This window comes from Geotrypetes seraphini, chromosome 18 (genome assembly GCF_902459505.1).
Source record: "Geotrypetes seraphini chromosome 18, aGeoSer1.1, whole genome shotgun sequence".
NCBI lineage: Eukaryota > Metazoa > Chordata > Amphibia > Gymnophiona > Dermophiidae > Geotrypetes > Geotrypetes seraphini.
The window spans coordinates 14,479,817-14,496,264 of NC_047101.1; the positions used below are offsets into that span (position 1 = coordinate 14,479,817).

At 38.6% G+C, this 16,448-nt stretch overlaps 1 protein-coding gene across 5 annotated transcripts in view; it reads right to left on the reverse strand.

The window, feature by feature from the left end:
* MAPK9 (mitogen-activated protein kinase 9) overlaps positions 1-16,448 on the reverse strand; it is a 59,844-nt gene that overhangs the window by 25,948 nt on the left and 17,448 nt on the right. For 3 of the 5 annotated variants that reach the window (XM_033926997.1, XM_033926998.1, XM_033927000.1), the window contains exons 4-7: positions 8,184-8,242; positions 5,844-5,982; positions 3,948-4,113; positions 151-222 (exon numbers count right to left, since the gene is read on the reverse strand). In XM_033926997.1, coding sequence (XP_033782888.1) covers positions 151-222; positions 3,948-4,113; positions 5,844-5,982; positions 8,184-8,242 — 436 coding nt within the window. Of the gene's footprint in view, positions 1-150; positions 223-1,024; positions 1,097-3,947; positions 4,114-5,843; positions 5,983-8,183; positions 8,243-10,901; positions 11,098-16,448 lie in introns of those variants that run through there. The other 2 variants (XM_033927001.1, XM_033926999.1) reach the window with 2 other exon arrangements.

Genomic DNA, 16,448 nt, shown 5'->3' on the forward strand with positions numbered 1-16,448 from the left:
AGACCACAAAAAATAAATGCACAATAACCTAAATGTGTTTTTCTTTCTTTTCAACATGACCTAACACAAAGTTATAGGAAGAGGAAAACTTTTTTCAGATGGTTATGGAGAGAATGGCTTGGGGATTCAACAATGACTGGGGAAGGATACGATCAGTGCCTTGGAATATCACACAACCTTTCACCAGTTCTCCCATGATGCACCCCACTGACCAGATATCAACTGAAAATAAAATGAAATGAATAATTATAAAATATAATGAGCCAAAACAGAAACATAAATAAAAGGTCAAATTAAAAATAAGAAACTTAAAACACCAAAAATCTGCTAGTTCGAGGGACGATTGAAAAGTAATAAGACTGCCTCTGGTTTTCGTTCCAAGAAGTAGATGTGGCAACACTGTGCTGGTTCTTGCGAAGTTCAAACCTCGATGTTTCTGAACCTGCAGTTGGACTGCCATAGTCTTCTTCCTCTCGCTGTGGCCCAACAATGAACTTTGTAAGTTTCATCATGGCAGATGAGGAAGTCGCGTCTGAGAGTACACAGCAAGGCTAACTGTCTCACCACCATACGCTTGCCGTAACATTTCAAGAGTCGTTACTGCTCTTTCCAAGTTTAAGACAAAATTCATTCACTCACCTCTGGCATACTCTCAGACACGTCTTCATCGGCCATGATGAAATGTGCAAAATTCATTGTTGGGTCACAGGGACAGGAAGATGACTATGGCAGGCCAACTGCAGGTTCAGAAACGTCGATGTATGAGCTTCACAGGAAACAGCACAGTGTTGCCACTTTTACTTCTTGGAAAGAAAACCAGAGGCAGTCTCATTACTTTTCAATAATCCCTTGTATGTAATTTGAACTGGAAGAAACAAAATTAATGATTGCAAAGATAAAAAGTATGGTGCCAGCATTTGTACACTTGTTGAAGGTTCAAGATTTCTGAGTGCATTAGAAATTTCTAAAAATTGCATTTAAAATCTTAAAATTCTCCATTCTACCATACCACTGCGAAGGATACAATCCCTTCCTGGGAACAGGACTTTATGGAGGACCATTTCTGCCATTATGCACCCAACAGACCAGAGATCCACTATCACATATTTAATGTGATGAGAACAAATAACCAGAAAATGAAAGAAATTCAATACTTATTAATTTGTATTTATAAAATGACTTATTATTAGTCTCAGAAAATGTATTATTTCAATAGCACTTCAGTTTTCTCCACCCAAAGAGGGTACACTGTCATAGCATGCCGGACTTTGGCATGCCAACAATCCTGCGGCACCATTTGCGCACAGGACATATGCATGACGCCGCTTCTAAGGCTTTCCGTTAGCGCTGTGAGGGGTGAGGGTTTGGGAGGAACTCCCCCAAGTACATGGAGAACTCCCGTTTTCCTTCCTGTTTTCACTGTTCGAGAGTTTTCTGTTTAGTTGGGGGGTTCCCCCACCAACCCCCCCAATGGGAGCACAAGGACTTGTAGATGTATTGTGGGGGTTCCCCCCCCCCAAGCATTAACAGAAAGGCTTAAAAGAAGCGGCATGCATATGTCCTGCGCACAAATAATAATAATGATAACTTTATTTTTCTATAATAATAATAACTTTATTCTTATATACCGCCAACAATCTTGCGACTTCTAGGCGGTTTACAATGAAGAGAAACTGTACAGACAGCGAATTTCAGAGTATAGCATTGAACATCTAGTGATAGTAACAGGAGAGTTACAGGGCTGTATATTACATGGTTTCACAATGAGTAGCATTATACAGTCGACGATATTCAGAGCATAAGTAGGAGAAGAGAAAGGAGATTGCGCTTTGAGTTACAAAGGTGCAAGGCTGCGAAGGTGAAAAAGATAACATAAGATGTTGATGAGAAGTAAGTTGTTAAGTTGGTACATTTGAACGAAGGACGGGCACCAGTGGGAAAAACTGGTAACAATTAAAGATAGAAATTTTGGCAGAAGAGGGTAGACGGACTCCCAGTTCTAGGCGGTTCACAGAATAAAGAGGACTGGACATTCCAGTGATGATACAAAGCATACAAAAAAGCAGTACAATATTTCAATAGTGAAAAATACAATAAGAAACTATGACATAATCATCAATCAAGTAACAAATTTTTTGTAAGGCAACTTTAAAAGTGATTCTGTGACGGACAGGAGCCAATGGGCATTTTTCAGTAACAGAGAAACAGTCATATTTCTTAGAATTGGTGATGATTTTAATAGCTGTATTTTGGATTAGTTGGAGTCGTTTGATTTCACCACGGGATTGTCACGCACCAAAGACCGGCTTGCTTTTGACAGGTCACCCCCAAAGAGATAAGACAGACCTTGTGAATGACACTTAACACCAGATGTCTCTTTAAGGGCAACAGTGGGCCACATGTGGCAGCAGGACATGAAGCAAAGACATCAGCTGCACAGCCAGAAGACTGACTGGGACAGGCCCTTCTCCATGCTCTTCAATTTCAGGGCTGAAGGGCTTACAACTCTGATCTAACTTTTGAAGCCATACTTGGTAACGTTTAGTACAGTTTCCTTTGTCTGGTCAGTGCAATTGTTATGTTCCATGGTTCTATCAACATTGACAAAATCAATACAATCCACAAGGCTCCTCCCATCTCTCCAAGTCAATTGAGCCAAAATATCTCATGCAATAGAGTGTATGTATGCAAAGTTTTTGCCCAACAGTCCTCACAGACTGCTAAATTTTTGAAGTAACATTTTTTTGTTTAAATAGCACTGATCAGAAATTTAAGTATATTCAAAATATATACACATACATTTGGATAAGGCCCCATAAATTGTTAAAAGCATACGTACAAAAACAGAAATGGATACTCCCTTGTCTACAAACCTCAAATACCTATAACAGCGCCTCACATTTTGAGAAGCAACTTCGACTATTTCTTCAGGGAAATGAAAAGGCCCTAGCAATTATAAAGTGATTTGTTCAAATATCACTTAGGGCTCCTTTTACTAAGGTGCGCTAGCGTTTTTAGCGCACGCAGAAAATTATTGCGTGCTATGCTTCTAGAACTAACGCCAGTTCAATGCTGGCGTTAAGGTCTAATGCATGCAGCAATGTAGCACGCGCTATTCCGCGCATTAAAGCCCTAATGCGGCTTAGTAAAAGGAGCCCTTAATGTACATGGTTCTATGTTATACACAGTGGCATAGTAAGGGGGGCAGACCACCCCGGACACCATCTAGACAGGAGCACCGGCGCCTTTTCTTCCCCCCCACCCCAGACATACCTCTTGAAATGTTCGCAGCCTCGGCTCCCTTCTGACATCATATTTTGGTCATGGGACCAGGACATGACATCACAAGGGAGCCGAGGCAGGAGCGAACAGGAGGTGGAAGATACTGCTTGCGCCAGCGAACATTTCAAGAGGTACATGGGGGGGGAGGGGAAGCACAGCACAGTGATGCTAGGTGCCACCACCCCAAGTGCCTCACTCCCTCGCTATGCCACTGGTTATACATATTTTTAAGCAGATTAAGTAACATAATACTGTATAATGTTTTTCTGTTTCTTTAGCACTTTTCAGCTGGAGGATTTAACCATCTGCAAACATAATATAGCAGCCAGCAGACTAACTCAGATGAAACTGAGGAGGGGTGGGAGTCTATATGCTTCGTATATATTGTATCAAAAATTACCATAATTTAACGAAGGGGCAGTCTCATAGCTCAAAAAGTTGAGAAGTATTCTAAATTCATGATTTATTATTCCTTGTTCTGTCAGTCATGTATATTTTAATAGCACATGAATTAAAACAATTTTTCCTTTGCACTCCCTTCTTTCAGCCTCTTTCAAACTCCTTCTACTCTAGCAGGTTGATTCTGTATCTCATAGAAAATAAACTATCGAAAAATGCATTTTGGATAGAGAAAAACCAACCACCTCCTTTAGCCAAAAACTTACCGTTTTCTTTATAGCCCATTCCAAGAATTACCTCTGGAGCTCTGTAATATCGTGTTACTACATATGGAGTCATCATAAAGTTGGTACATGCTGTTCTTGCCAGTCCAAAATCAAGGATCTTAAGCGTGCAATCTGATTTTACTACTATATTGCTGGGTTTCAGATCCTAAAGAAACAATTTAATAGATTGTTATCATGCAACAGCACAAATGTAGTTCTGTATTTGCTACTGGATGGCATATTTACTTATGCTAATAAAAGTAAGAGATTTCAATGAAAAAAAGTAAAAAGTCTTAACAATAAAATATAGAAAATTATGGGTAATCATATCTAATATTAAACATATTCTTGAATGTTTTATTACATTAGTTTGATCCAACTAAACATGAACATTTTAAAAAAAACTAAATATATTGGTTTTGAATTGGGCTTCTTTGGGCCTTATTATTTACATCAGGTGTTACAAGAGGATGGGACATTGAAGTCCTTTGCCGAGCTTAAGGCAGAATATAAACTTCAAGCCCGAGATTCATTTGCTTATTGGCAGCTCAGATACTCTCCTCAGAAAGCATATGGGAAGACTGCTTGCCCTAAATGTAGTCAGCAGAATACCACATTGGGTCACCTGTTCTACTCATGTACTTAATGCCCAAACTACATGATAAAACAATTACAGACTGTTCAGAACACGGCCCTCAGACTCATCTACTCCCTCAGCAAATTTGACCACATCACCAATGCTTGCCTTGACTCACACTGGCTACCAATAAAAGCAAGATCCCAGTTCAAATTCTACTGTCTACTATACAAAGTAACACACGGAACAGCACCCAGCTACCTAAACAAAAGACTACACCGTAATCTCTCACACAGACTAAGGAGAACTCAAAACCTATTCGCTTACCCTCCTCTCAAAGGTACACGACGCAAGAAACTATACGACAGCCTTTTAGCTACACAGGCAACAAACATTGACACTACCATTTCCAATCTACTGATCAAATCAATAGACATAAAAGAATTCCGAAAAGAAATCAAAACTCATCTCTTCAAAAAATACTTTCCATCATCTTAACCTCAACATAGCTCTAGAAAATACACACACAAACACCCCACCATAACTATACCTAAACATTGTACAACTCACTTCATCAACCTATTATTTATCTACTATGTGCTCTAAATTTCTCCTGGAAACTTCCAGACTAACAATTGTAACTTGATACATTCCTGATTCTATGTACTGTAATATTCCTGAAATTGTCCAGTCTCCTAATTTGTAATCCGCTTAGAACCGCAAGGCACAAGCGGAATAGAAATCTGTAATGTAATGTAATGTAATGTATAGCAATACAGGGATACTGGCAGAGAATTCTGCAGCAGATATCCACTCTTGTCGGATAAGATGATAATCTTTTCTCAGTGGGTTGTGACAGCACCAGTACCAAGGGGACTGAGAGCTTTTTTGAAGCATGTGCTTCTATTATCTTGTTACGATGGCTGGATGGACAGGCTCCCACCCTGGAGGGCCTTGATTCAGCATATGCAGATGGAGCGTTAGAAATATAGAGACTTGGATACTGCTGGAGGTTGCAAGTTTCAGTCTATGTGGGAACCATTCTGGAATTCGCTAACACCAACTGCCCGCAGTCGATTACTCAATCTGTGACATTATCGGCAACGATTTCTATTTCTCTTTTTCTATTTCTGTACATTTGGGGGAGAGAGTTGGGGGAGGGAAAAAGTTGTAAAAAAACTGGTTGATTGCATATCACAAGAAAACTGTTATGTATTATGGAATCACCGCTTGTATTTTCACTTTACTATTCAAAATAAAATATAAACAACAATAAAAACAGTGGTTCAGCGGTTGCCTTTTTACTCTCATGTACTTACTCTGTGGATTATACCAGCTGAATGAAGATGCTTAATTCCACATAGCATCTGATAGAGCAGGTATGACATTCGTTCATGGTCTAATTCCATATGAATAACCTGGCATAAATTAGCATCCATCAATTCCATGACCAAATACCTACAATGTAAGCAGCATCGAAAAGTATTTAATTGTACTCTAGATAAGCAAGTATTCCATAGGACTAGGTGTATAAGCAAACACAACAATTAGGACTGTATGAATACAGCGGTCTCAGATGTTGTACTTCAGCAAAGATGGCACCTAGAACGTTATGAAAAAAATCCTAAATAAAACTAGCTAGCCCTACTACAGACAGACTAGATTGGGATTTGGATTTTATATTTATTACTTGCCTTTTCCAAAACTGAACTTCAAGGCAAGTTACGTCTTCAGATAAATGTTATTTCCCAGCCCAAATGGGCTTATTTAGTCATACCCAAGGCAATGAAGATCCCAAAGAGTCAGTGAGAGAAACAGAATCTGAAACTTGTCTTTAGTTCACAACCTGCTTCTGTAAACGTTAAACTACTCCCGATAATAAGTAGCCTTGAGAGATACAAAAAAAGGGGGGGGGGAGGAGGAACAGAAGATTGAGAGAAGCTTCCAGCATTGTTATGGTCCATTATTCCACCATACTGGAACTTCTGCTCTTTGAAGGGGTTGAGAGACCCTGTATGAAACACATCTATGTTTAAATGTCATGCAGCATGTCAACCTCCAAAATAACAACATATGGATGTTGGAAGGGACTCATGGCTACTAGAAAGCTAGGGCAACACTGAAAATTCCACCTGAAATTGGAAGGACTCAAAGGAGACGGTATTGCAGCCCATTAATTCCCACATATTGTGGCTTATATTGTATCTAGGAATAAGAGAAGCATCTGCAATTCTACATTTACTTAGAATGGGGTTCCTGCATGTTTTAAGTACCACTGATGGTTCCCCTTGTTGCTGTGAAATGCTGCACAATTCAGGTGCTGGTCTGGACCCAAGAATATTTTACATAACATACCTAAATAGGTCTGAAAGCACACTAGTTGAGAACACTGATCTAATACTCCAGCAGTTCATCAAGTCTAAGATGCCTGTGTTTAAGGCACTACATAAAATGGGGCCTACTTATCTGCAAAGCCAGTTAGAAATTTTATTTCACCTAAGTCATTGCAAGGTGAGTCTCACTTTCCAAAAACCTACTTTATATTAAAATGGAGATTTTAATTGTAGCAGGTTTCCAGAAATCTGCTACAATCAAGACACCAGCCACGGAAGCCTAAGAGAACGAGATTATTTTAGCTGACAAAAATCAAGATGGTAAAATCTTTTACCCAAAACTATTAATTAGGACCTTCAGATGGTATGCAGTCAAACATGACCTAGTCACCATATTCATTGGATCAAATTTACACTGTCCTTGGTCCCATAACTATTTTTTTTTTTTTTTTAATATACTGTATATCACCCTCCATGCAACTGAATATGGTGATTGGATCATGTTTGACTGTATACCATCTGAAGGTCCTAATTAATAATTTGGGGTATAAGATTGTACTATCTTGAGTTTTATTTGATATATTAATTAATGGTCAGGGTCTTGAGAATTTAAGGTCATGTATTGTGGAGCTTACTGTTTGATTATTTTAGCTGGCAATTTCATTGATTTTTGATTAGTTGAACTAAAAGCCAGACAGACTTCTATGGTCTGTGTCCTGCAAACTGCAAGACTGGTGAAGCTTTGGCAACTTCAGTATTGTAGATCATTTTACTGTTCCTTGCTGCAAGGGTGCTGTGTAGCAGGGGTAGGACATTGATGGAAAGACATCTTGCCTGGCAAATTGAATACTGTCAGTAATACTCGGGGAATGATGTGGTGATATAACCAAGACTCCATCATGTTTGGGTACCTATATGGTTGGTATGGTGGAAACTTGACAACCAGTGTTTAAGTATGGGTGACTAGGGCCCATACAGATGGAAGGTGCGGCTCTGGCATAATAAATGACATAATAAATGTCAGCAGATAAAGATCTGCACAGTCCAGAATTGTATCTGGAATTGAGCATAAGTTCCTCTTCTTCATGATTAAAACACTGGAATAATGGAATCTCTTTCTCCCTGCCAGTTTTGGAGCACAGACTGTAGAACTCTGCCTAGCAATGGTCTGACCTCCCAGCTACTGGAATCATTAATTTTCAGTCATATGCTGATTAAAAAAAATAGCCACAGCTTGTTGTAATGGTGATATAGAACACTAATGTCAAAGTTTAAGCTAAGTATTCAGACATATATAGCTTATTCTCAACACAAATAAATACTTACACATCTTGAAATTCTTCTAATGTCTTTTGTGGAGTGAATACATTCAATAAATTAATTATCTGAAAAACAAAACCTGGGATTATAGCAAATCAATCTATACCCCCAAAAGCATTTAAATAGCTACTAAAGGGTCCTTTTATCAAGCCGCGGTAGGGGTTTAACGCGCGGAATACCGCATGTTAAACCGCCCGCCGCATTAGCCGTTAACGCCTGCATTGAGCAGGCGTTAGTTTTTTAGCCGGCCACGAGGGTTAGCACGTAATGAAATGTCCGACGCGCTAACCCTGCTAGTGCGGCTTGATAAAAGGAGCCCTAAGTCTTTCCGTAACATAACATCTTGAAAATAAAAAAGTTAAGCCTGCTTTAAAAACACTATTCTTAATTATTGTTTAGTTGCTTAAAAATAGGATGCAAAGATAAGCTTTCGGAATACTGACAAGTGAAATGTCACAGAAAAGAGACCTCTGTTTCCTATCTACATTTTAGGAGACAATTAAAAACATCTGTTTTCTAGATTTTTGAGAAATTAACATCCAACTCACAGGTTTCTCTTATATTCAGTTGTAGTTCATTATTTAATTTTTTGTCAACTACATACCCCTAGAACTTAACGGTTATGCGGTCTAGCAATTGATTTTATGTTATGTTTTTTATAGGACTAAAAGAGCCACGTGTAAACTTGTCTATAATGGGCAAGGTTTTCAACACTTTCTGTCACTGATAAAGTAAATTAGGCTATGGTCCTTCCAACAGCTACGACAATTCTCAGGAACCAAACAGCTATAATAACAGTGTCTAAGATAGTCAGTTTATGAACCACTTTGATAATTTGTTATAAGCGGACTAAATTCAAGTGCTCAGTTAGACACGGATGACAAACTATATGGTAAAGTCTTTGAGTGTGCTATGAAATACGGTAACTAAAAAAGGTGAAACCTAACCAGCATTGCTAATTCACTCTTTCATAATGCTTAAAGTGACCAAATGTGCTAGCATACAGAAGATCTAATGCCTTCAGCATCTTAGCAGAACTCTTAGGAATACTTGATTTTTCTCTTGGTTGATTACATTTTCCTAAGTGCTAGGTCCAGGAAAATATACCACAACATAAGAAGCAATCCTAGTCAACTCATTATTAGGATAATGGCCTTAATACCATGAAACACAAGTTTACAAATCCAAATTACATGTTTTGTTTTAATGCTTGTAAAAGGATTGATCATTTAGGAAGCCAACTTGAGACTAATGTGTTATTTTGGGTTTAGGCATGCACATCTGTTGAATGATTTCTTAGGAACAGTGCCTAGAAAATGTGTGTTTCAATATATACATCATTTCTGGATCAGGTGACAGGGTCCATGCAAAGTACAAGATGATAAACTTCACACATCCCTTTCAAACAGCTTGAAATATAGTAGTCAGGCCAAGTTATTATCTGAGAAATCGGAATAATACGCTATACTATGATTTTAGTGCAGGGATGGACAAAGTAGCACACCCTTGGGACGACCTTTTACCTAGTCCCTGCATACTTAAAACAAAAACAAAAAAAATCATAAATCAATCCCCTGCTTGTTTCATCACCATATCTCTGGGTCTTCTGGCAAACAGCTCAATTTACTTTATTTCACTGTGGTCAAATTTCCAGGTTCACTGCCTATTGCAAGCTGATGAACCCCAAAGTCAGGCTAGAAGTGAAGAAGAGTAAAATGAAGAAGAGTAAAATCCACCGTTAGGCTGTTTCAAAGGCATTCCCCACAGCTTCTTCCGCAACTCTAGCTCTTCCTTTTTAGCACCCTCTTCTCCCTCGCCTGCTATTTCACACGTGTGAAGACAACAACAGATGGTCTGCGCATGCGATGGGATCGCTTCAGAGCGATCTGGGCAGGCAGTTGGGGGGCGTGATTCCGATCACCCTCATGGATTCGTGAATCAGCCCTCCCAGACACGGATCGGATCCGATCTGTGCCCTGAGTGAATCTAGCCCTATGTCAAGCTGTATACACCTCTTCTGCTGCCTGGGGCCCAACTGCTGTTTTGAACTATGTGGGGCCATTCAGCATGCCTCATAACAGCAAGTAGGTCCTAGGCAGCAGAAGATGCAATACCAAAAGATCACTTTACTCTTCTTCCTTATTACTGGGGAGAGAAGATTTGAGTTACAGAAGCACTGGGCAGTATGACTCAAGAAAGGACATTATAATAAAGCTATATGAGACAGTGGCCATAGTTGAAGGAAGGTCATTAACTATGCATGACTTGTGATGCTGCATTTCTTACTCTATTCTTTCATCTGTAGGCATTTTACACCAAAAACGAGAACAGATCTCTCCAAGGGATAATATTCCTTAGTGTGATGAAAGGCAGGGACACCCTACCTCTCCAGAGTATAAAGTAACCATAAATATGCCTGGTGGGGGGGGGAGGGAGAACCACTTATGTCTTAGCTAATATGAATGGGCCAGAAAGCAGCAGTTTCTCCCTTGATCACAACTTAATTTTTTTGAAATACAGCAATATTAACTGTACATCTCCCAAGTACCTATGGCAACTACCGAAAATCGGATGATGACTACTCTACACCTTTGTCCTCTCCCAAATGGACTATTAGAATGTGTTCCTAAATGGGCTCACAACAAAAACCCTCTATCAACTACAATAAGTACAAAATGCCACCATGTGACTGCTAAAGAATCTTCACATACGAGACCCAATCACCTCAGCATTGTGCGCTGCTCACTGACTGCTGATCAACAAATGGTCTGTGTCTGTATATGGCTGTTTGGTTGAGGATGGGCTGGTGAAGGCCTCAATTGACTGGAATGGCGTAGATGGGCTGGAATGAGCTTTGATGGAGACTTCAGTAGTTGGAACCTAAGCACAGTACTGGGCAGAACTTTGAATTCTTGCCCAGAAATAGCTAAGAAGAAAAAAAATAAAACATTTTTAGACTGAATCATATTGGACAGACTGGATGGACCATTCGGGTCTTTATCTGCCGTCATCTACTATGTAAATGATGGCAGATAAAGACCTGAATGGTTCATCCAGTCTGCCCAACCATACACTTTCTATAAATTAATGATTTAAATTGTCCTTTTTCTAGTTGATGTATATTCAAAGGCTTAGTAATGGCCTCCAAACTCCTCCATGACATAGTACTGGTCTATATGGCCTCCAAACTTCTACCCTACACCACAAATCAACCGCTTCGCTCACAAGAACAAAACCAATTAAATATGACCTCAGGATGCACCCTCCACCTTGAGACCACCGGGAAAAGATCTTACATAAACTATCTACCGCAACTCTAGAACAAACTACCTTCCCACATAAGAAGTTCCACTGAAGGCAATAAAAACTCACCTCTTCCCTTGACCCTCTATGAGATTGCCAACTCAAATTTTTCAGACCTTCTGAGTAAGGGCACCGACCCTCCACTGTCTCGAGTCTCAAATGCTGATGTGCTTGGTCCTACCATGCCATGTATTGTCGCACATTGTATTGCCTATCATATAATATTTTACCGTACCAAGTCTCCTCCAGTGGTAAAATGTATAGCCTCCACTGCTATGCATGGTCCCACTGCACTATGTATAATGTCTGACCATGCCATGTTTTGCAACACTTTTGTCATACTGTCACCATTCCTGTCATACTATATTATACTATACATCATATACCCAGAAACAGGTCTAACATTTGAGGAAGCAAAATGAGTGTTGGCCAGTGCTATATATGTAAATTTGTAACTCATTCTGAGCTCTTCTGGGAGGATGGGATATAAAACCAAATAAATAAAATATTTTGTGTAGTAGGTTTTTTTGCTTGTTTTTATAAAACTGATTTTTCATGCCAACTATCTTTTAAAATGCTACTATCAAGCTCACCACCAGAAATCCCTTGTTGATTATGATTGTTCATTCAGCTACATTGTTTAAAGCTAACTTAGCACATTAGCATTTTTTAGACAGACACATGCATTCATAAGCACCACACAATCTGGTATTTTATAGTTTCCTTTTTACTGTGCATTATCTGCAGTTTTAGATTCTTTGGTAATCGACAGATAATGAGGTAGGAAACAAGATACAATGTATGAAGTTATCAATGCAAGCAGCATTCAATAGAAAGTCAACATAGCCACATTTTGAACCTCTCATGAGTTCTGCAGGCCAAACTGGAACATTTGTCTATGAAGTTTAACAGAAGACATTAGTGCCTGAAATAGTGTAAAAAATGCTAATTTTTTTTTTTTGCAAACCAGCAGGTACACATGCAGGTAATATCTGATGGTGCTCAGATGGAGTTGTTCTCCTAAAACTCAGTGTAAAGTTATGAGCTTGCATAGTTAGTAAAAGCAGGCATACGAAGGGGACAAATTTCACTTAATTCTTTATTACATTACATTAGTGATTTCTATTCCGCCATTACCTTGCGGTTCAAGGCGGATTACACAAGAGTTGTCAGGAGGTTACAAGAGTTGTAACATTACGTAAGAATTGTCGTAAGCATTACATAAGAATTGTTGAGAACTTAAGGAGCAACATGTAGGGTAATTAGAAACATTTTAGATTAGATATGGGTGGAGTATGTGGTAGGTGGAGTTAGGGAAGGAACTGGTCGTGTTAAACAGGTTTTATGTCTTTTTTGAAGAGTAGGATTTTAGTTTCTTTTTTGAAGGTTTTGTAGTCTGTGGTTTTAGATAGCAGATTGGTGATTTGTCTGTCTAGTTTAGCTGCTTTGGTAGCCATTAGGTTGTCATAAAGTTTTCTTCTTTTGACATTTTTGGTTGGTGGGTGTGTGAACAGTGAGTGTGAATAATGAGTGGAAATATTCACACAGGATTCAACACAGACTATATTTCAGCAGAAAGCCTTCATTAGAAGTCCGACCCAGGATCTAAGATGGCGACTATGACGAAAGTAACACGCTGAGCTCTGCTGAGATATGATGTTTGCAGATCATTCAAAATGCAACCATTAAACTTATAATGAAAGCCAAGAAATTCGATCATGTTTTGCTTCTCTTAAAGAAAGCCCATTGGCTTCCAGTCGCTCACCGACTAACTTATAACTTTGCTAACTTTCAAAACACTTCTTTCAAAGGCCCTTGTATTCATCGACAGACTTCTTATCCCACATACCACCATCAGATTACTCAGATCTAATAATCAACATCTATTGACAGTCCCCCTCCCTTAAAATTATCAATACCCGTCGGCAATACATCTTTTCTGTCACAGCTCCATAAACCTGGAACTCTCTTCCTAATCATTGAAGAGAAGAGTGATTTCTAGATAGATTCAAAAGTAATCTAAAATGCTTTCTTTTCAGAGATGCCTTTGATCTTTAATAATATAACAGTTTATAATAATAATAATACAACAGTTTATATACCGCAGGACCGTGAAGTTCTATGCGGTTTACAATAATTAAAAGATGTTACATATTGAGTGGATTTAACAACGTTCTGCCGGTTAACATTGATTAAAAGATGATAAAAATTGAGTGGATTTAACAAAGTTAAAAGCTAGTGATTAACAGCTCTAGGGATCAATTATTGTGGAATGAGATTGTACAGGTTAGTTGCCTAAGTACTTTAGGAAAAGATATGTTTTTAGGCGTTTCCTAAATTCCCCGTAAGTAGTAGACATAAGCAATTGTTCTAGATCTTTACCTCATAATGCTGCCTGATGTGAGAGAAGATGTTGATGATATTTAAGATTTTTAAGTCAGGATCTCACATGCTTACTTGCATTTTCACTTTCCACAGAGTTGCTTCCCTTCTTGTATTTTCTGCCGTTTTTTCTTTCATCTATTTCTCTATTCCTCCTCTCTTATTTCTATTTATCTCTCTCTTTACTTTTGTTTCTTCTCTACTTACCCATCCTGATGTTTTTCCCTTTACTGTCTTTCTTTCCTATCCATTATTGTATTTCTTACCCTCCTCTCCCATTGGGCGCTGTAAGTCCTGTATGTCTTTTGTAAGTCAGCCAGTTGGTTCCCCTTGAAAATTGTAAATATTTTTTAATTATGTTAATTGCTTAGAATTTTGATTAAGCGATCAATCAAATTTTAAATAAAACTTGAAACTTAGCACCATTCTAAACCCTCTTCCTGCTGGTAAATTACCTTGAGCAATGGCTCGGAAATATCTTTTTTCCTCTCTTCAGTGGTGTGCTCCTTTGCCGCACTGGACAGAGATTTAAGATGGGGACGAGGAAAGGAGCTTTGCATCCAGGACTTCTGGTGGCCACGAGCTCCAGACCATTGATCCAGATGACGCTGGAGCGAAGTGTCAATCAATGGGGACACCCCAGAGCTCAGGAGGAACGTCGAGTAAATCAGCAGACCTTAGTTGTAATCGGGCTTCTTTGAACCCGATCCAGAGACAGGCTCCTTTCCAACCTGGGAGTCGGATTAATGCTACGGAGGAGGTGAAACGGTTAACCCAGGAGGGAATACAACTGTTAAACCCCAGTGGAAAGGAAGGAGTGACGAGCACCCACCAACCAACGGTGCCCGATGCATAAGTGGGCGAGAACTTTTCCACTCCAAATGAACTATTTGGGGAGATTATTAAGCCTGATAAAGTTAGTATGGACGATCTGTGGAAAGACCATAGCCACTATGGACTCCAACCTTAAAAAAACAGTGTCCATAGTTCATTCTGATTGTGCCGTAATTAGCTCCCAGGTTAATGAAAAGGAGTAACGCTGAGGGAATAAAGGGAGAGTATTACAAGGCATGAGGAACAAATTACTTAAATAAAATCTTTGGGGTCAGAGATAATTAAAGAAAGGATATTTATCCAAAAAAAGTTAGAATACATGGAAAATAAGCAAAGAAGAAATAATCTGAGATTGTTAAATTTTCCCAAATCTCCGATAATCTTTCCTTTGGAAATGGTGTGGAAATACTTAAGAGACTTTATTAACTCCAGAAGAAAGCTTATCACCTAAAACAAGAGTCCAGTGTATTTCCACAGGTATAAAGAAACAAACTGCTTCCACCCCAAGAGGAGAAATGGAGACACAAGAAACTAAATCAGACCTGACAAATTTTCTGGAGAACTCCTTAGAAGTAATCACAAAAAGAATTACTCTTATAGTGACATTCACCTTGGAGTTTGACAGAGACTTAGGGCTCCTTTTACTAAGGTGCGCTAAAATCACCCTTAATTTTTCGTACCTATTTAGATATCTTTCTTGGTTCAACAGTAACAATATTTCCAGATATTTCTAAAGAGATACAGAAAAAAAGAAAAAAAAAAGTTTTCTTACTTTATAGACCAAGGGTATTAGCCTTGGGTGCATCCTTTGTACTGAAATTCCATGTAAAATGCTTTGTCTCTTTTGAGGAGAATTTTCAGTTTTTTGAACCGAAACAATTGCTTGAATTCATAGTGGCTAGGGAAGGGGGAGGGGTGATTATTGGCTCAATGGCTATTTCCACAGTTTAACGAACCGGCTGTCTGGGGGATAGACCAATGTCTCCTATTCTGTCCAATAGAGTTTATATTGTTTCCTACTTTTCCTGATATTTTCTTTGTTCTTGGATCATATTTTGTGGACTAAATAAGGATTATTCTTATTTCCTATATTTCTTTAACTTGAAACAGTCATTGTGACTTAAAAAAGTTAATTCCCAATCCTTATGCAAGTTTGTTACTTGTTTATTATAGTAAAAATCTGAATAAAGATAAAGTAAAAAAAAAAAAAAGAAGAAGTCCAACCCAATATATCAGATATCCACAACAAACTTTTTAAAGGTATCAAAGGCTGCACATTATCATGTCATGTCACAGAAAAATGCAGGCTACACGTAAGAGATAGTTATTCCTATATATAGCAGTCTTCTCAGCTCCTTAACCGAATGGATGAGAACAAAGCTCTGCCATTGTTTTTTTGGTTTTCCATTATATTCTCATATTTGGTTTTATTCTTTACTTGAAATATGTCAAAGCTCGGATTTCACTCATGCCAAAAATGTGGCAGAAAAACTAAAATCCTCAATATGCAAACCAACTGCTTCTTGAACCTCAGTACTGGGCATGACTTTAAGCAATGGGATTTGATGCCATCAAGAGACCATCTGAATCATCCTAAAGAACATCTGTTAGGGGAGGGGGTGGGGTTGTTATCAACATGGGCTACTGTTAAACTTGAGTTAACTCTTAATAGTAGCTGGGTCTCAATGCATAAAATGGGACTTATTTTACTAAACTAAACTAAACCTTAAGTTTATATACCGCATCATCTCC